The sequence below is a fragment of the Gigantopelta aegis genome, chromosome 10 (assembly GCF_016097555.1).
Source record: "Gigantopelta aegis isolate Gae_Host chromosome 10, Gae_host_genome, whole genome shotgun sequence".
Lineage (NCBI taxonomy): Eukaryota > Metazoa > Mollusca > Gastropoda > Neomphalida > Peltospiridae > Gigantopelta > Gigantopelta aegis.
In genome coordinates, this window is record NC_054708.1 from 73,939,354 (window position 1) to 73,959,765 (window position 20,412).

The 20,412-nt window shown below is 39.4% G+C and overlaps 1 protein-coding gene across 2 annotated transcripts in view; it reads left to right on the forward strand.

The window, feature by feature from the left end:
• Positions 1 to 493: 493 nt before the first annotated feature.
• The window catches only part of LOC121384440, a 38,090-nt gene continuing 18,171 nt past the window's right edge, over positions 494 to 20,412 (forward strand). The window contains exons 1-3 of one of the 2 annotated variants that reach the window (XM_041514836.1): positions 494 to 1,212; positions 13,384 to 13,607; positions 18,252 to 18,313. In XM_041514836.1, the coding sequence (XP_041370770.1) occupies positions 991 to 1,212; positions 13,384 to 13,607; positions 18,252 to 18,313 (508 nt within the window). In that variant the 5' untranslated portion in view covers positions 494 to 990. Of the gene's footprint in view, positions 1,213 to 9,634; positions 9,727 to 13,383; positions 13,608 to 18,251; positions 18,314 to 20,412 lie in introns of those variants that run through there. The other variant, XM_041514838.1, reaches the window with a different exon arrangement.

Here is a 20,412-nt window from a genome sequence, read left to right on the forward strand (position 1 = left end):
AACCCGCTGTCCAAGGAAGCATTGAAAAAAGAGCCAGGGAACAATAACATATTCTTCACCAACCAGGAGAAAATGTTGTGTGTTGTGTTTTACTGTTTGCTTGTTTTGTTTTAATGACATGGAAAACAAACAAAACATTTATAATATAACTTTTTAGCTGGCGTGACAGTTGGGTTTAGGGGTCCCATGCAAAGCAGGGGTAATCTTGGGATTTGGGGTGAGACAACAAGCAAGTAAGGATGATCTTGTGGTTTGGGAACCAAGACTCTCAGTAAAAATTGTTAGAATCCTTGGGTTGGGACGGGATGTAGCCCAGTGGTACAGCGCTCGCCTGATGTACGGTCGGTCTGGGATCGCTACCTGTCGGTGGGCCCATACGGTTAGTTCTCGTTCCACCCAGTACACCACGACTGGTATATCAAAGACCGTGGTATGTGCTATGCTGTTTGTGGGATGGTGTGTTTAAAAGATCCCTTGCTACTATTGTAAAAATGTAGCGGGTTTCCTCTCTAAGACTATATGTTAAACATTATTAAATGGCTGACATTCAATAGCCGATGATTAATAAATCAATGTACTCTAATGTTTTCGTTAAACAAAACAAACAAACCGTGTCAAGTTATTGGGCCCTTGGAAAAGTGAACTAGACTAATACGATGCTACGTTACCTCCCTTGTTAACAATTAAAACAGTATCATACTCTGGATACAGGACGTTCGCAGTCATTCTCTAGACTGTTGTTTGTGTCTAATGTTTACATGAATGTCGTAGAACAGTCTGGGGTGAAAACCAGTCAAACTGTTCGCGAGCGCTCGATTCCCCCCAGAACGCGCCAATATGTGATCGGTTTGGGTGATTTATTTATTAAACAGCTTGTTTGATTGGTTCAATAACTGAAGGATACGGATTACGTCACGATTTTTGTGTTTGACAGCAACTGTATTCAGAACCGGTAGACTGTTTTAGTAGTAGTAATCGTGTGTCACTGCTATGTCTAGGAACAATACTCAACAGGATAAACCAGATGGAGGGAGCGAGAAGCCGGTGGAAACTGTGCCCAAAGACCTTGGGGTTGATGCCCTTCTTGACCCACCCTCGGACACAAACAACAAAGCCGATGACAACCTCTGCAGTGAGGGTTTGTTTTTGGAAGATGTGTACTATGCCCCGAACACAGATACGTCACAGACGCTTAGTCCTGTCGAAAGCTGGGTGAGTAAAGTCGGTAATTACACAGTTACGTCCTCGAACAGCACGGCCCACACGAGCCGGCCAACTGTAAACACGTGCAGACTGTACATTTCTCTTTTTGAGTTTTCATTTCTCGACGCCATTACCCGAGTGGCTGAATGTAACTTCATGTTGACACTGACCGACTTCTTAGACATTTATTTGCTGAATGGACAAGCTAGCTTTAATATTAATCACTTATATTAAAGATCGTGTAGTGAAATTAATGTTTGGTATGGTGCATCGTCATCAAGAAATTAAATTAAGGTGGTGTTTGTTTGTCACGGAAAGATACATGGCTGCAATACAAGTTCCTTTCGTTCCCACAGGCACATAGGCAAGTACTATCCTTTTGATCAGGCCGTACTTGTTGGAACAAGACACTAAAGGATTCGGAAGGACTTTCCTTTGGCACTGTCACTAACCCTAACTCTATTTATGAACAGTATTTATAATGTTCTTTATATGTGAGAGTGCCAAAGGAAAGTCCTGCCAGTGAGGAATCACTGAGACCTTTGAACTTTAGAACATCATGCGGACGCTCTATCAACGAGTCACGACTCTTCTTTTTTTTCTTCTGTTTTTTCTTTTTCTGTTTTTTTGTGGTATAATCTAATGGCATATGGGATTTACCATGTTACTTGGGTGGTATTTTTGGATGTGTCCTCAATTCTGTGTAATCGCTTTTTGTTACCTAGCAACGCAGAAGCCAATCATATAGACATGTTCTTAATTAGCAAGCACTTGATCATAATCGTACTAGACAAGGGTGTGTGTGTGTGTGTGTTAGGAATCACCCCACCCCACCCACCCCTCCGAGTGTTGGAGCAAATATTAGCATTCGGGCAAAAACTACGGAAACGTTCAGGTAAAATGAGCTGACCTGATACCTGTTCATCGTGTATTTCAATCATTTCACTCGAATATTTGTTCTAATACGTGTAATAATGCATAGTAATTCGTTTGGAACCTAAAATAACTGTTTGGTAGCAATGCAGATATGATTACACATTGTTATCGAGATTCGGGCATTTTCGTTTAATTCGGATAAACATTAACTTACCCCCCCCCCCCCCCCCCACCCTCCACACACACACACACACACATTGAATTCCTTACACTTAGTAATTAACCCACCTAAAGCAACGAAGTGAAGTTTCTAGGGGGCTCGGGTCATGCTTCCGGGGAAAATGTAGGGGTTTTTTAAAATCGTTTTGAACGGGAGATGGTTCGACCCCAGAACCCTTCCCCTTTGCACGCGCACCTGGTTTCCTTGAGAGGATGCCAGCCTCTTTCATCTACCTCCATCTCGTAGGTTGGTATATCAAAGGCCGTGGTATGTGCTATCCTGTCTGACAGTGTGGGATGGTGTATATAAAATAGCCCTTGCTACTAATTGAAGAATGTACTTGTTTCCTATTTTAGACTGTCAAAGTTAATCAATGAGCTCCAGTGGTGTCGTTAAACAAAACAAACTTCTTTTCATCATCATCATCTTTTCTTTTTTCTTTCTTTTTTTCTTTTTTTTTTGTCTCGGAAAATGTTCAGTTCCCAGGCGCGTGTGCAGGGTATTGTGCAGGGGTGGTGGTGGTAGTTTTAGACTGGAAGTGAAGTTTCTAGGGGTGTTCGGTTCATGCTATCCGGAATATACATTTTCTTTAAAATCGCTTTGATCATGGGATAGTTCGACCTCAAAACCCTTCCCCTTTGCACACGCACCTAATGTCCTTGCCTTGGGACGGTGGCAGCCCGGAGCCATCATCTGACCTCCATCTCGTAGGTCTACAAACATGATATACACGTCAACAGAACAAAATTCATTAGTCACATTTCGGTCTGGATTAAGAATTAGTGTTTTTAATAAATTAATCACTGGTTTTTTCTCTGACTTGGTCCCTCCCGGCCAATTGGGCTATTTTTGATTCCAGCCAGTGCATCACGACTGGTATATCAAAGACCGTACTTATAGTATACTGTCTGTGTATTGATGCATGCAAAAGATCCCTTACTAATGGAAACATGTAGCGGGTTTCATAGGTGTACTAGCACCCATTTTTGTAGGGGGAGGGGGGCAGGCTAGCTTTTGCCCAAATTTGGATTACAATATATTCATATTAGTATTACTGCCAAACAGCTATATATAGGGTTGCACACGAAGCACTACGCATTTTTATATGTATTAAAACTAATTTTTAGGGTAGAATGATGAAAATACACAGTAAAAAGGTATCACGTTAGCACATTTTCCCTGAATATCTGTATAATTTTTGCCCTAATTTGAGGTTTTGCTCCAGCACAAGGGGTGAGTTGCCGCCCTGACCCCATGTCTCGTACGCTTACGGCGGGGTTCCTCTCTAAGACTACATGTCAAAATTATCAAATGTTTGACATCCAATTGCCGATGAATTAGAAATCAATGTGCCCTAGTGTGTCGTTAAACAAAACACATTTTAATTTTTGGTCCTCCCCGCAATACATTATAGGATGTGGCCTTGGGTTGGTATGGATCAAGGAGATGATGTAAAGCGGGGGGGGGGGGGGGGGGGGGGAGGAGACTACGTTGTAACGATTGGTAGGGACAAGGGCCCAAGTGAAGAAATACATCCCCCCCCCCCCCCCCCCCCGCAGCAGAAAATGAAAGTAATATTAGCTGCTGTCATCTCCCTAATGGAGGAGGGTATGGAAAACACTGAACATGGCCATTTAAAATTACGTGCCAAAAATGCTAATATTTATTCGTGTATGTTCTATGAAATAAATATTGTTAGGAACTTAATCACTGGGCTACTCTCTCCCCCGAGCTTAATCATAGACGCACATTTTGAATTGCTACACACGGCAGAAAGAACAGAAACATGTCGAATTTGCCAAAACTGACTGACGATGTAAGGCACCACATCATCATTTGTCGTGTCGTTACTTGTAGCAACTTAATATAGTCTGGATATAGGAAATAGTTCCTCATAAATAAAATACTACAAAATTCTGATATGCCTTTTGAAATCATCTATAGCCGACCTTCCGGCCTCGGTGGCGTCGTGGTTAGGCCATCGATCTACAAGCTGGTAGTTACTGGGTTCGTATCCCAGTCGAGGCATGGGATTTTTAATCCAGATACCGACTCCAAACCCTGAGTGGGTGTTCCTCAAGGCTCAATGGGTAGGTGTAAATCACTTGCACCGAGCAGTGTTCTCTAGTGGCGTCGTTAAAAAACAATAACTTTACTATAGCCGACCTATGTTGAAGTTTCTTGTTATATGTAGTACTAATTGATAACAACTTTGCAAGTGGTATACTGCCACCAAGTATTCTATAACAGCAACACAAGGCGGTTTTCTGGCATGGGGGTGGCTAACCAAAAATGTTCCTTGTCGACATATGTTGATATGGATATTAACACCGTACTTGTCAAGGGAAAGCACTTCCTAAACCAGTAGTCACACGACCCTCTCGATAGGGTTGTATGTTTTACAGAATATTTTCTGACAGAAATTGTATTGAACCGCATGGAGTAATTAATGGTGGTGTGTAATTTATCGTCAAATAGTATGTATTTAACACAGAGGACATGACAAGTGGAGCTCAGTGGTGGACTGGAAGAGGGGCGTCCACATTTTGTGGATGTTTCAGTGGTTTTAATAAATATTGTATTTATACACGTATCGAAACCAATTCGTTGTTACGTTCGTCACTATTTAAAAAGTAATGACGTGTACCAGAAGTCTAAAGAACCTCATATTTTAATTTTCTATAGAATGGGGCTCGTACGTTTTAAATCAGGCGATCACAAGAATCCAGTATACGTCGGTTAGCTATTCTCTTTCCAGCCAAGTGCTCCATAACCGGTGTAACAAAGGTGATGGTACGCTCTACCCTGTCTGTGGGATGGTGCATATAAAATTTCAATTTCTGTAAATCGAAATGAGTAGCTATTGGAGTTCTGGCAGTGGGTTTTTACTCATTATTTGTGTGGTCCTTAGCCATATACCCAGATAACCGTAAATGAAAATGTGTTGATACACGAGATCTAATATCTCTCTCTCTCTCTCTCTCTCTCTCTCTCTCTCTCTCTCTCTCTCTCTCTCTCTCTCTCTCTCTCTCTCTCTCACATATATACATATATATATATATATATATATATATATATATATATATATATATATATATAAACATACACATATACACGCATGTACACAAACACAGAGAGAGAGAGAGTATATATATATATATATATATATATATATATATATATAAACATACACGTATACACGCAAGTACACAAACACACAAACACACGGAGAGAGAGAGAGAGAGAGAGAGAGAGAGAGAGAGAGAGAGAGAGAGAGAGAGAGAGAGAGAGAGAGAGAGAGAGAGAGAGAGAGAGAGAGAGAGAGAGAGAGAGAGAGAGAGATATTAGATCTCGTGTATCTTTGTATCTTTTGTCTGGTCCGTATGAACGACATGTGAAGTGGAAATCGCACGCTATATTAAAGTTCAATTCAGCAACTATTTAAATCGTCAATCGTTAATTCGAAAATCAAATAAATCAAATACATATGTATATCTGAAGTCCTAATTTTGTTATATTGTTTGGCTAACTGAAACTGAGATTTGGATAAATATTTTCAGATTGAAATTTCTAATTGCTCATGTTTTGTTTCCAGCCTGAACCCTGCACGTGTGATATGTTAATCGTCTGTGAATACGTCTAAACTAAGATTAAAGTGAGAATCATGATTGAAAAATGATCACCTCGGGTGGAAACAGTTCAGTAAGCCCGTGTATGTCGAGCTTATGCTACAAGCGTGCTACAAGCATGCACTGGGGATGAGGGGAACACCAAATTGTGTTTTTGATGAGTTCTCAACCATGTTAAGTGGCTTCATTTGAAGTTCACATTCGTTCCATCCTGGACCTATGGGTGCCTTTAAAAAGGTTACCAGACGAGCATGGGTAAGTGTTTTATAATAATACAGTTTTATATCATAAAAGCTGTGTTACATTCAAGGATCTGTCTCGAGTCTACAGCCATTGTAAGATGTTTTCGACTGACAGTCGGGCTTTTTGACGACTAAACTTACATCTTAAATACATTTTCAGAAAAGAGTTCTCTATAAATCATGTTATGAGGAGACAAAACATATAATGTAGTGGGAGGGGGAGGTGTAATTGGGGGGGGGGGTGCACCCGTGCCCCCCATTCCCTGGCTATACGTCAGTGCCAAATGCCGATGTATTTTTCGTGCTGGGGTGTCGTTAAACATTCAGTTCAATTCAGTTAATCAAAAAGGCTCTGTTAGTCGGACACATCCACTGGTGGATCCAGAGGGGGCTAACAGGGTACTCACAGGGCTCCCGTGACCACGCCCCGCCCGTCCGAAGTGCCCTTCGCACGATTTAAAAAAAATAATCATCGTCTGCAATATAAACACTACAATGGAAGCCAACTCAGGAATGTCCCTTTAATATATACTCTTCAAAGTAGGGGAACCTGAACTATTAAAAATACGGTTTGACCACAGACATCCTAGTAAAGAACGTTTAGGTCTGTTTATCAACACACCGAAACATATTCCATAGTTTGCGCATGCATCACGCAGTTGCCCCGTACACGTGCGTCGTGTGTCATTCTCGAATTTGACAATTTCCAGAAAGGTCCTTTAATCACTGTGAAACATGATTTCTGTCAATCTTTTTGATTCTGTTGATCATACAGTTGTTATTGTTTTGTTTTTAGTTATTTTTATTGTTTGAATTTGCGATATACTGATAAAAAACTACAACTTTCAAATTTCACTTCTGACCCCAATCGTCCTTCAAGATCTTTGGTGGTCGTAAAACCTACTGTAATACTGAACTACCGATTGTAATCTTTGCCCAGTTAATTCACTATTATCATATAACCATTCCCCACAGCTAATATACCTTACAATTTTGGCAATTGTAAATTCTTATAAGAGTTCCCCAACGTTTTTTTGAAGAGTTATATAATAAAATCTGACGCCCATAGTTAAAAAGTTGTTTGTTTTGTTTGAAGAGAGTATATAATAAAATCTGACACCCATAGTTAAAAAGTTGTTTGTTTTGTTTGACACGCTAAAACACATGTTTTATTAATCATCAGCTGTCATATGTCACATTTGGTAATTATGACGAAACCGACTATTTTTTCATTATCACTTACCCACAGACAGGATAGCCCATACCACAGACTTTGATATACCATTTGTGGGCACAGGTTGAGACAGAAAACCCCCAATCAGAGAATGGATCCACCGAGGGGGTTCGATCCTCGGACCAGTGAACATCAGGCGAGCGCTCTACCGACTGCACTAGATCCCGACACCACCGACACCCAGGTGTTTGATGGTATATAATTATTGCTCCGGGCATATTATTTTTGATCGTGTCATTAATTTTGCCTTTGTGAAAACTCGGGAGTCTTTTCGAAAATGATGCTCGGTTCCGTGTTTTGGAGGGCGAATCGAGATGAGGGAAATAAAATTCAGTTGAGTAGGCCTTCATTACATATGGGTAGGGATAACATCATGTGTTGTCAGCAGAGTACATATCTGCGTATCTAGATAGTAAAGCTAGTTTGTTTTGTTTAACGACACCACTAGAACACATTGATTTATTATTGATCATCGGCTATTGGATGTCAAACATTTGGTAATTTTGACATATAGTCTCAGAGAGCAAGGAATATTTTACGTGTACCATTCCACAGATATGACGGCACATAACACAGCCAACATATTGTCTTAGAGAGGGACCCCCCCCCCCACCCCACTCCCACCCCCCGTACATTTTTTCATTAGTAGCCTAGAAAGGGATCTTTTATATGCATCATCACACAGACAGGATAACACATACCATGGCCTTTGATATACTAATTTTGGTGCACTGGCTGGAACGAGGAATAGCCCAATGGGAATCGATCCCAGACCGACCACGCATCCAACGAGCGCTTTACCACTGGGCTACATCCCGCCCCATCATGGCAAAGTAATCGATCGCTCTCTGTTGATTCGTATCCGGGTTTTCATCGTTCCAGTCAATGCCCAAAGACTGGGGCACCAAAAGCCGTGGTATGTTTTGTCCTGTCTATCGGGGAAAGTGCATATAAAAGATGCCTTGATGTTTTATTGATGGGAATGGCCTATTCGACGGTAGCGGATTTCCTTTCTTTGTGTTACACACCAAATACTTGTATTTTAAAACGTTTTGAGGGTTTTTTGAATAAATACAAAAGCGCTCGCTCGATGCGCGGTCGGTCTGGGATCGATCCCCGTCGGTGAGTTCATTGGGCTATTTCTCGTTCCAACCAGTTCACCACGACTGGCATATCAAAGGCTGTGGTATGTACTACCCTGCCTGTGGGATGGTGCATATAAAAGATCCCTTGCTGCTAATCGAAAAATAGTAGCCCATGAAGTGGTGACAGCGGGCTTCCTCTTTCAATATCTGTGTGGTCCTTAACCATATGTCTGACGCCATATAACCGTGAATACAATGTGTTAAGTGCGTCGTTAAATAAAAGATTTCCTTCCTTCCTATTATAATTTTAATGTCCAACGAATGTTTTTGTTTAGTTTTTTTTTTAATTATTTATTCGGGGGGTGGGGGGGAAGGTGGGGGGGGGCGGAGGCGGCTGGCGAAACATAGGTTTTTGTATTGGTGAGTAAGAAAAGGGTGACATGGCCACACTAGCATCCAGCGGTTAGACATATAGATCTATGCCAGTTATGATACCCTCTCGAAATGTGATAAGTGTTACGTTTGTTCTAATTATTCTCTTCCATTAATTAACGGCCGTTACGGTTCTAACGTGCATTCTATAATATACCGACTTTGACATTGGGTCCATTAAAATAAAATAATAATAAAAAAAATTTAATAATAAATAATAAATAATAATAATAAAAGGAGTCCGTGTTTTAAACACGCCCCAATAATTTCAGGTTGTAAACCATGCCATAAGTTATGACATGCATGAAAAGCGAACCGTTTTCTCCCTGTAGGCCTACTGTCATCAAATGCGCCCCTGAGGTTGGTATGTGGGTGTGTTTATGTTTAAATCAAACTTGGACGTTAAATGCTAATTGCGAAGTTTTCCTGATTCACGAGCTTGGTCTTTTGTACAGTTATCCGGACTGTGCACCAATTGCACGTTCCGATCGAACACAATTATATAGGCTTATACACACTGCGTTCAATGATTACACTGGGATCAGGGACATGCTATAGGCACGTGGAAAACTCATGCTATTGAACAGTATTGAGTGTGAGGGCGATTCATCGATAGATGAGGTTTAAACACGTGCTCGACATTCACGAGAAAGTACAGTTTTTTGCATTTGAAACACAACTTAGAAAAAATAAAGACAATTAGAAAGAAAGAAAATACAAACACGAGCCAAACAGCTGGTAGAATTATAACTTACAAGCCAACATGTTTTACAAAGTTTTAATGGACAATCCAAAGATTGAAAAGGTATTGCACTTTATTATATTTTATGCCATGTCATGTCATTGTTTTATAACACTAGGAATGGAATTAAAATTTATTTTAAAAGTGGTAGGCAAGATTTAGTTAAATATTTTTCTTTTTTAATTGAAAGAGAATTTTATTTTAGTAAAAAAGTGCATGTTTGATTCCCACTGGGCTAGTTCTCATTCCAGCCATCAAAAGCCTAACACAGGTAATAACCTGTTTATCCTCATTATCTTGTCTTCCTTCTATTTCCCCTCTTTGTTAGTAAATTTGGAAAAAGTTATCATGTTTTATTTTATTGCTTGTAATATATTCATATTGTAAAATGTTGGGAGAGGCTATAATAGGGTGTATACTACCAAATCAAATCCCATAGATGACAATAGTAACATATGTTGCTAAAACTCCAACCTGCAGCGTATCAATTGACATAAACGCCACAGATATAAATACTACCTTTAAAGTGCATCAGAAAAAATGGGGGTCAAGCTGCTCATTTCTGAGACAATGGGTAGTAGATGAAATAAAATTGCATATTTTTTTTTACCCAGATGAAACTTATTTGTTTAAAATAACCAACACACTCACATTCATCACCAATCACAGGACTACCTAGGGCTAATGCCTGTTGGCTAATCACTATACCGCTACTGTTTTTTTTGAACGGCAATAAATATTGTTTAAACCAAAGGCATAACAAAGGCTGTGGTATGTGTAATCCTGTATTATGCATTTAAAAGATCCCTTGCTAATAAAAAAGAGCAGCAGTGCATACTCATCTGTATTGTCTTTAACTATATGTCTAATAGCCTTAAATCAGTCTCTCATCCACTTATCTGGAAAGTTTGAGGAGAGTAGTCAATTGATTGCCTTACAGTAAAAATGTTTTTTTATTTTGGGGACAATTTTGGTCATTGGATTCTCAATGAAAAATTACCCTGCTAGGTTCACAGATTTCAAGATGAACAATAGAAAATTTAATTATTAGCCATTTGGTAAATTGGGGACTGGGGATCTACACGGGCGGATCTAGGGGAGCCCCCTTAAATTTTGCGATAGTTATAATTTTATTATATATTAATTTTCTTTCTTTTCTTTCTTTTTTCACCGGCCTCGGTGGCGTTGTGGTAGGCCATCAGTCTACAGGCTGGTAGGTAATGGGTTCGGATCCCAGTCGAGGCATGGGATTTTTAATCCAGATACCGACTCCAAACCCTGAGTGAATGCTCCGCAAGGATCAATGGGTAGGTGTAAACCACTTGCACCGACCAGTGATCCATAACTGGTTCAACAAAGGCCATGGTTTGTGCTATCCTGCCTGTGGGAAGGCCAAATAAAAGATCCCTTGCTGCTAATTGGAAGAGTAGCCCATGTAGTGGCGACAGCGGGTTTCCTCTCAAAACTCTGTGTGGTCCGTAACCATATGTCTGACGCCATATAACCGTAAATAAAATGTGTTGAGTGCGTCGTTAAATAAAACATTTCTTTCTGATTTTCATTTTTTTTTACGATCCCCCTCCAAACCTCCCCCAAAGTTCCCTTGGCATTCCGTCTCATGTCATTGGGGCCCCTCCTAAATGGAGTAGAGTGCTCACCAGAGGTGCTTGTGTCAAGAGATGTAACCCCTTCGATGAGCCTATTCTCACAACTGGGCTGTGTTCAGATTGACCGAGTGGAAAAATGTCCGCTAGACTGGTTTATGCACTTCACAGTAAACCAAATGGCCACGATGGGAACCAATCAGATAGTTTGCTAATGTTAGCGAAATGTTTGTTGGCTGAACATGGGACTGGTATATTGGAAGCCAATATGTGCTGTCCTGTCTGTGAAAAAAATCGGTATTTGAAATAAGCACTTGTCCGTTTGTCCTGACAAGTGAAATCTATTCGGACAAGCAAAGTGTACCTCAGTGGTTGTCCAGTGGACAAGATGTATATAAAAGATCCTTTGCTGATAATTTAAAAAAAAAAAATTAAGGTTATGTCTGAAGACTGCATGTCAGAATTATCAAATATTTGACATCCAATAGCCGATGATTAATAAATCAAAGTGCTCTAGTGATGGTGTTATAAACAAAACAAACTTTGTTTTAATTTGTTTTTTTAATCTTTCACTGAATGCTAGCCAAACAAATTTTATACATATAACAAGTTAAAATTCTTTTAAATTGGAGACCCTTCATTCAACCCATGAAAGTGAATACTAAGTTCAAACCAAATAGTTAATCTAGAAACCTGTAACACATCTGGATAAAGTTGCAATAGATTGAAACAAGAGTCTGTGACATTGAACTGGGGAAATACACTGTGAACATTTTTGTGTTGTTGGAAATTGATTCTCTAAACAATAAAATGGGGGTAATGTCAAATTTCAAGTAACAAAAATATCTCTAATAGTAAAACATAGGATTTGATGTTGAAAAACTTGGGTCTGTAACCTTCAAAAAATCTAATTCATACACCTCGGCCAGTTGACACATTTATTCCGAGAGGTAATTTTTTTTTTTAAAAGATGGGCAGGATTTAGCTCAGTGGTACAGTGCTCGCATGATGTGCAATCGATCTAGGATCGATTCCCGTTGGTGGGTTCATTAGGCTATTTCTCATTCCAGCAAGTGCTCTTCAACTGGTGTAACAAAGGCTGTGGTATGTACTATCCTGTCTGTGGGATGGTGCATATAAAAGATCCCTTGCTGCTAATCAAAAAGAGTAGCCCATGAAGTGGTGACAGTGGGTTACCCCTCTCAATATCTGTGTGTTGTCCTTAACCATATGTCCTACACCATATAACCATAAATAAAATGTGTTGAGTGCATCATTAAGTAAAACATTTCCTTCCTGTATGACACAGTGATGTTGGTTTGAAATCTTTTGAGGTACCTGGTAGTCCAAATACATATAAATTTATGAAGTGCAAGTAGATGTGCCAATGTTTGACAAATGCTTAAGAAAGTCACTAGGCCTCATAGAAGCTTTGGCTAGAGCCCTATGTATTATATACTGAACAAAATAAGAAACTTCCGCTAACTTTGCTTGAACATAACTTGATGAAAACAAACCGGGGGAATAATTGTTATATATACGTTTAAAGAGTGTTCCATGATGCATCGTTTGATGCAAAAATCATGGCCATAGGTTAACAGAAACTGGAAGAAATTTTGACCAAGTGTGGTAGGGGTTAAAAAAACAACACCACCCACTTAACGGGTATGATCACACCTTTTGAAGCGTTTTCGTTCACTTGACAACAATTTCAGTAAGACAAGTAAAATAAATTGACCGAATACTACACGGGACATGTCGAACCATGCATGCACGTGCAAATTGAATTTCACGTTGTCGACGATTAACAGTGCAAAAATAATCAATAAAATTCATGAATCCTGATAATACATCTCAAGGCTAATACTACCTATATAATTTAATTACACAATGAATTCTTTAACACAACAAATACTATATGTACAAATTGGAAGTTTCTTTTTTTGTTCAGTATATAATAAAACAGGTGAATATCATGTGCATACAAAACAAACCATAGATATACAACAGACAGTGTTTAGTCCCCTGCTAGTCCAACCAGTTTGTCTCCAGCCAATTTCAGTTAATTCTGACCCATGATACATGCAGTAGTTGTTGATTATTTTGTTTTGTGCAGTCCCAGACACCTGATTCAGAGTTGATATCTCTGGTGGTTGGCGATGGAACGGAAGCTGATTGTCTTCGCGACATCATCACCGACGTTGTCTTCAACCACAACGTCCAGGTTTGCTGTCACAGTGAGACGTACGACATCTGCAACTCCAAGGTCTTCCAGATCATCTGGCTCAAGATGAAAGTCCCTACCAGCCAGGAAGTCCTCAGTCTCACAACGTCCATCAGGTATTGTGCCTTCTCCCAAAGGTGTGGCATGGAATATAAAGTTTTTGTTTAATGACACCACCAGAGGCGGATCGGGGTGAGGTGGGGGGGGGGGGGAGGGTGGGGGAGAGGGTGGGGGGTGGGTGCAGGGGCCTATTTTATTATATATTAGTTTTCATGCCCCCTTCAAACCTCCCCCAAAGTTCCCTTGGCATTCTGCCTCATGTCATTGGGACTCCCCTAAATGGATTTTCTGGATCTGCCACTGACCACTAGAGCACATTGATTTATTAATCATTGGCTGTTGGATGTCAAACATAGGGTCATTTTAACATACAGTTTTAGAGAGGAAACTACATTATTCTTTTATATTCATCACATCCCACAGACAGGACAGCACATACTAGTCATTGTGCACTGACTGGAATGAGAAATGTAGCCTAATGGGGCCCACCATGCACCAGGTGAGCACCATTTATAGAGCACTCGTCCTGAGGTGTTTGGTCTTGGAATCAAAACTCCTTGGCAGATCAATATACACGCGCGTACAAATGCATATGCACGTGCACACAGACGGAGCTTTATAACTGGTATATCAGAGGTCATGAAATCCCTTCCTGCCATTTGAAAAATTCTGGTTTTCTCTGAATCGGAATGGCTAAATGTTGGACATTCAATAGCCAATGAGTACCGGGTAATCGGTGAATGTGCTCTAGTGGTGTCATTAAAAAAAAATACCCAGTCTTTTATAGCTAAGATTACACATTAGTTGATCTACTAAATGGTGCAACAAAATAATACATGAAAATATTAAATATGCATTGAAAAGTACCTCCATAGTTATCATATCCTACTTGGTATCAATATTTTTGTGTGTGTACATTTGAATTATGGCTACACAGGAGTCAAAAGTAATTTTTTATATTTTAAAATTTTATCGTTCCAAATAGTGTGACAATGTTAATAATCAGAAGGAATTAAAAATGTATTTTGAAGTTAGTTTGTATCTGTGACTAGCTATTTAAACTGTAAATTGGCTTGTATGAACAATGTTAGTTGGGAGACTTCATTACGTTGTCTAGTGATGTTCCAATGATTGATTTTAATTGAAAATTGATATTAGTTGGGCTCTGATGACGTGATGTTCCATTTTAAACATTCAGAATCAGTTGTTGCGAAATTGATATTAGTTGGGCTCTGATGACGTGATGTTCTATCTTAAACATTCAGAATCAGTTGTTGCGAAATTGATATTAGTTGGGCTCTGATGACGTGATGTTCCATCTTAAACATTCAGAATCAGTTGTTGCGAAATTGATATTAGTTGGGCTCTGATGACGTGATGTTCCATCTTAAACATTCAGAATCAGTTGTTGCGAAATTGATATTAGTTGGGCTCTGATGACGTGATGTTCCATTTTAAACATTCAGAATCAGTTGTTGTGAAATTGATATTAGTTGGGCTCTGACGTGATGTTCCATTTTAAACATTCGGAATCAGTTGTTGTGAAATTGATATTAGTTGGGCTCTGATGACGTGATGTTCCATTTTAAACATTCGGAATCAGTTGTTGTGAAATTGATATTAGTTGGGCTCTGATGACGTGATGTTCCATTTTAAACATTCAGAATCAGTTGTGAAATTGATATTAGTTGGGCTCTGACGTGATGTTCCATTTTAAACATTCAGAATCAGTTGTTGTGAAATTGATATTAGTTGGGCTCTGATGACGTGATGTTTCATTTTAAACATTCAGAATCAGTTGTTGCGAAATTGATATTAGTTGGGCTCTGATGACGTGATGTTCCATTTTAAACATTCAGAATCAGTTGTTGTGAAATTGATATTAATTGGGCTCTGACGTGATGTTCCATTTTAAACATTCAGAATCAGTTGTTGTGAAATTGATATTAGTTGGGCTCTGACGTGATGTTCCATTTTAAACATTCAGAATCAGTTGTTGCGAAATTGATATTAGTTGGGCTCTGATGACTTGATGTTCCATTTTAAACATTCAGAATCAGTTGTTGCGAAATTGATATTAGTTGGGCTCTGATGACGTGATGTTCCATTTTAAACATTCAGAATCAGTTGTTGCGAAATTGTTTCTTCACTTTAGATGATGGAATTTTAAAATTGCTGTGGGAGACAAATTCTTAAGTCTGAGCTGTGTACAAATTCCCAATACTATGGCTAAACAAAAACTGTCTTTACAGGAACTAGACAAATTCTTAAGTCTGAGCTGTGTACAAATTCCCAATACTATGGCTAAACAAAAACTGTCTTTACAGGAACCAGACAAATTCTTAAGTCTGAGCTGTGTACAGATTCCCAATACTATGGCTAAACAAAAACTGTCTTTACAGGAACCAGACAAATTCTTAAGTCTGAGCTGTGTACAGATTCCCAATACTATGGCTAAACAAAAACTGTCTTTACAGGAACCAGACAAATTCTTAAGTCTGAGCTGTGTACAGATTCCCAATACTATGGCTAAACAAAAACTGTCTTTACAGGAACCAGACTAAAGTCCGAACCAAAATGTTAACAATTACGAAAAATTGCTTTCCTACCTTTATTTTGTCCAGACAGAAAAATCTCGAAAAAAACATTACAGTGACACAGATTCCACATACTAGATGATAACTATGTCACCTATATCGACTTCACTGAGATTGCATAGGGCAAAAAGCATGTAATTTTGTGCCGGCTGCCATTTTGACTTTTTATGGAATATTCTCCAAGAGGGGTGAAAGGATATGACTTAATCTAACAACGTCATAACATGTTATGATATAAAAACAAACGTGATGACGTCATATTAATTTTATTATTTTTTTTATTTTTTTTATTTAATGATACCACTAGAGATCATTGATTTTATATTAATTATGTCACATACTTTGGAGGCTTTCACCCCTCTTGAAGAGTATTCCATAAAAAAACTAAATAGCAGATGGCAGAAAACTGCATGTATTTTGCCCTATGCTATCTCAGCTAAGTCGTTACAATCTCATATGTGGAATCTGTGTCACTGTAATGGGGGTTTTACAACTTGTGTCTGGAAAGAATTTAGGGGAAATGTAACGGTAATTAAAGGTAGGAGAGTAATTTATTGTAGAACTTGTTAACAATTTGGTTCGGACTTTAGATACCTAGAAACAAGAGCCAACCCTTTTTTTTCTTTTTTATGTATCGGCCTCGGTGGCGTCATGTTTAGGCCATCGGTCTAATGGGTTCGGATCCCAGTTGATGCATGGGATTTTTAATCCAGATACCAACACCAAACCCTGAGTGAGTGCTCAATGGGTAGGTGTAAACCACTTGCACCGACCAGTGCTCCATAACTGGTTCAACAAAGCCCATTGTTTGTGCCATTCTGCCTGTGGGAAGCGCAAATAAAAGATCCCTTGCTGCTAATCGGAAAGAGTAGCCCATGTAGTGGCGACAGCGGGTTTCCTCTCAAAATCTGTGTGGTCTTTAACGATATGTCTGACGCCATATAACAGTAAATAAAATGTGTTGAGTGCATTGTTAAATAAAAGGTTTCTTTCTTTCTTTTTTATGTATTATTATTTTTTACTTTCTCATAATTTTACTGTTGATATGTAGGTGAAAAGAGTACATACATATTTTATCTAACAGCAATTAATTTTTATTTTTATTTTTTTTAAAGCTGACCTACCCTAGCTAATTTTATTAGGCTTGTTCCAAGAAACACCAATTATTATTGTTATAGGCCTAACTGATCCCCAATTTTGTTTGTCTGTTCTAGTTAGTTATGAGTAGATACAGCCCTAAAACTGATCCTTTGTTTATGACTACTGTTATAATAGTTGCTTGTTTTAAAATACCATTATTAGTCCCTTACCAGTCAAACAGAGGTGACTATAGGTTTCAACTCCCATCTGTCTGACCGGCCTCGGTGGCGTCGTGGCAGGCCATCGGTCTACAGGCTGGTAGGTACTGGGTTCGGATCCCAGTCGAGGCATGGGATTTTTAATCCAGATACCGACTCCAAACCCTGAGTGAGTGCTTCGCAAGGCTCAATGGGTAGGTGTAAACCACTTGCACCGACCAGTGATCCATAACTGGTTCAACAAAGGCCATGGTTTGTGCTATCCTGCCTGTGGGAAGCGCAAATAAAAGATCCCTTGCTGCCTGTCGTAAAAGAGTAGCCTATGTGGCGACAGCGGGTTTCCTCTAAAAAAATCTGTGTGATCCTTAACCATATGTCTGACGCCATATAACCGTAAATAAAATGTGTTGAGTGCGTCGTTAAATAAAACACTTCTTTCTTCTTCTTTTTTCCCATCTGTCTGTCCGTCCATTTGTCTGTCCCACATATAATTTTCCAGATGTTTTTTCCACAATGCATCCTGATATAAATATGCAATTTTGTTTATAACTTTATCAATTACTGTTACAGATTACGTTTTGACTTTAATGGTGATTTACTGTTTAGACAGAGTTATGGCCCTTGAACTAAGGAGATATAAAAATCTCTTTCCCGGACATGTTTGTTTTTCCAAGATGCCTAAAGATAATAGTTTTGTGTATATTTTTGTTACGTACTATTACAGATAAAGAATTTCATGGCAATATAGCCATATTTGGGAGACGTATATTGTTTAGCAGTACTCTCAGAATGCTTGTTGTTTCAGATATGCTAGCAAGCTGAATCGTGGGACTGTCATCATTGGAATCTCTGAGAGTCCATCGGATGGTAAGATTTTGATTCCAGGCTGACAATACTAATCATGGTTTTGAATTCAACAATAATTATGTGGCCTCTATTAAACTCTGTTTGTGTGGGTGCTCTTGGTATGCATCTTCATATATATTGGAATTTGGAGAAGATGAAACACAAGTAGCATAATGTTATACAAACTTTCACAATATTACTCAACGGTCTAACAATGTTACACTATAGCTAGGGGTACATTGTTCTAAATGTCATTAAATATTAAACAAAATGAAAAAAAATGTTTTTGGGAACATGCAAATTTTTATTCTTAGGGTAGATTGTCTTTTCTTTTTTTTTCAAATAAAAAAAAAAAAATTCTATGCCTAGTCAAGTTTCAAGAAACCAATTTCTAGTTCAGCCTTATTACATACAATACCGTACATTGCCGTGTATTAGCCGACTTTTGAAGTCTAGAAGAAATACTTTCCAAAAGAAGAGAGAGTGCTTATACATGGAGGCAACAAATTGGTTAATAAAATCCTGATCGAAAACACTCCCGACCGTGACTTATAAATTTTAAAGCCTTTCACAACTTATGTAACAATAATTTGTGCACACTATAAATAAAACACCCCATCATGCAATATTCAAGGACATAGGAGCAGTACTTGAACAAAGGACTAAGGTAGGAAAGTAGTTAGTTAATTTGTTTATTATTTCTTTGTCACACTTGTACTTGCATTCTTTTCTATTTCAGAATAAACTTGTATTTACATTGTAGATTCTGTTATATATTGCTTTCATTACTTGTGCGATAAATTACAAACTAACTCGATCTATCCTTAGTGCATTTACCCAATGCCTTGCCTAGTTTTAAAAGAGATATAAAAAAGAAAGAAAAATGGGATCCATTGTTGAAAGAAGCGGGCCTATCCCGACCACACGCGAGAATATAGCAGAAATCCATGTACAAACCCAGGATATGGCAAATAACAGCGAGAATAAAGACCTAACAACTTCCTCCCCCCCCCCCCCCCCCCAAGGTCCCACACACCACCCCCCACCCCCACCCAGCAAGCCCGCCACTGCAGCCAAAACAACCAGGAAAGGCATAAAAACCGATGTAAACATAAACCCCGAGGTAGAATTTGTCAGTTTCAATCTCCAACCCAAGACAAAGGAGCTAACGCGCAATTCTACCAACCGTCACGACCCCTCCCCCACCCCCACCCTGTAGCTCAGTTAAACGGCAAGGCTCCCCCAACCTGAGTCAAGAAATCCAACATAGAGTCCGACAGCGACTCGGACATCGAAGTAGAAATAGACGTCCACCCAGAGGTTAAACTTAACAATAAATTCGGATCGTTAGCAACCCCAGGCAGAAGCCATAAAAAAGCCAAAACAATAAGCAAAAAGCCAACCATATCAGGACTCCGCCAGATTTTTCTCAATGGGGAAAACCCCCACCCTTTATCAATTTGTCTTCTGGCAACAAACCGCTACAGAAACCCTTAGCCAACAAACCCAAGGGGAGGTATCAGAGGTACTCTTCCACGCCCAACTGACTAACAGGGATACCTTTACTAAGGGAAAGGAAGAAGCCCTCAAAGCATTAGGCACGGTGTTACATTTAAACGCCGATCCAAATTCAGAACAAACCTACATAGTGCAGGTGCTACCAGTAGCCATCCAACCAGGCTCAACAAACATGCTGGCTGACCCAAGAGCCACTTTAGCTAAACCAGATAACACAACCAGCGTGTTCAAACAGGCCACAACTGACAGTAAGCCCCTGTTTAATTCTATCAAATCAAAACTAACAACAAATAAGCAACCTAAATCATGTTAAAAAAAACCTAAACTTTCGTAGCCAAACAAGCCCAACTAAGAGCACCGCGCCCACAACCACAGCGGACTCGATCGTAGCAACCGCGTCCGCTGCAATGACAGCTGTCAAAAACATGAACCAGCACTCTGCGGCGGACTCGATCGAAGCAACTGGACCAACTTGCAGACACCCCATCAGACGCTAAGCCGCTGGTCGCACCAGGTAATCAACTGAGCAAAACAAATAGGCCATTTAGCACAAAAAACCGAAGTAGACTCAGGAACCAAATGAGGGTAAACACTCGGGCTGC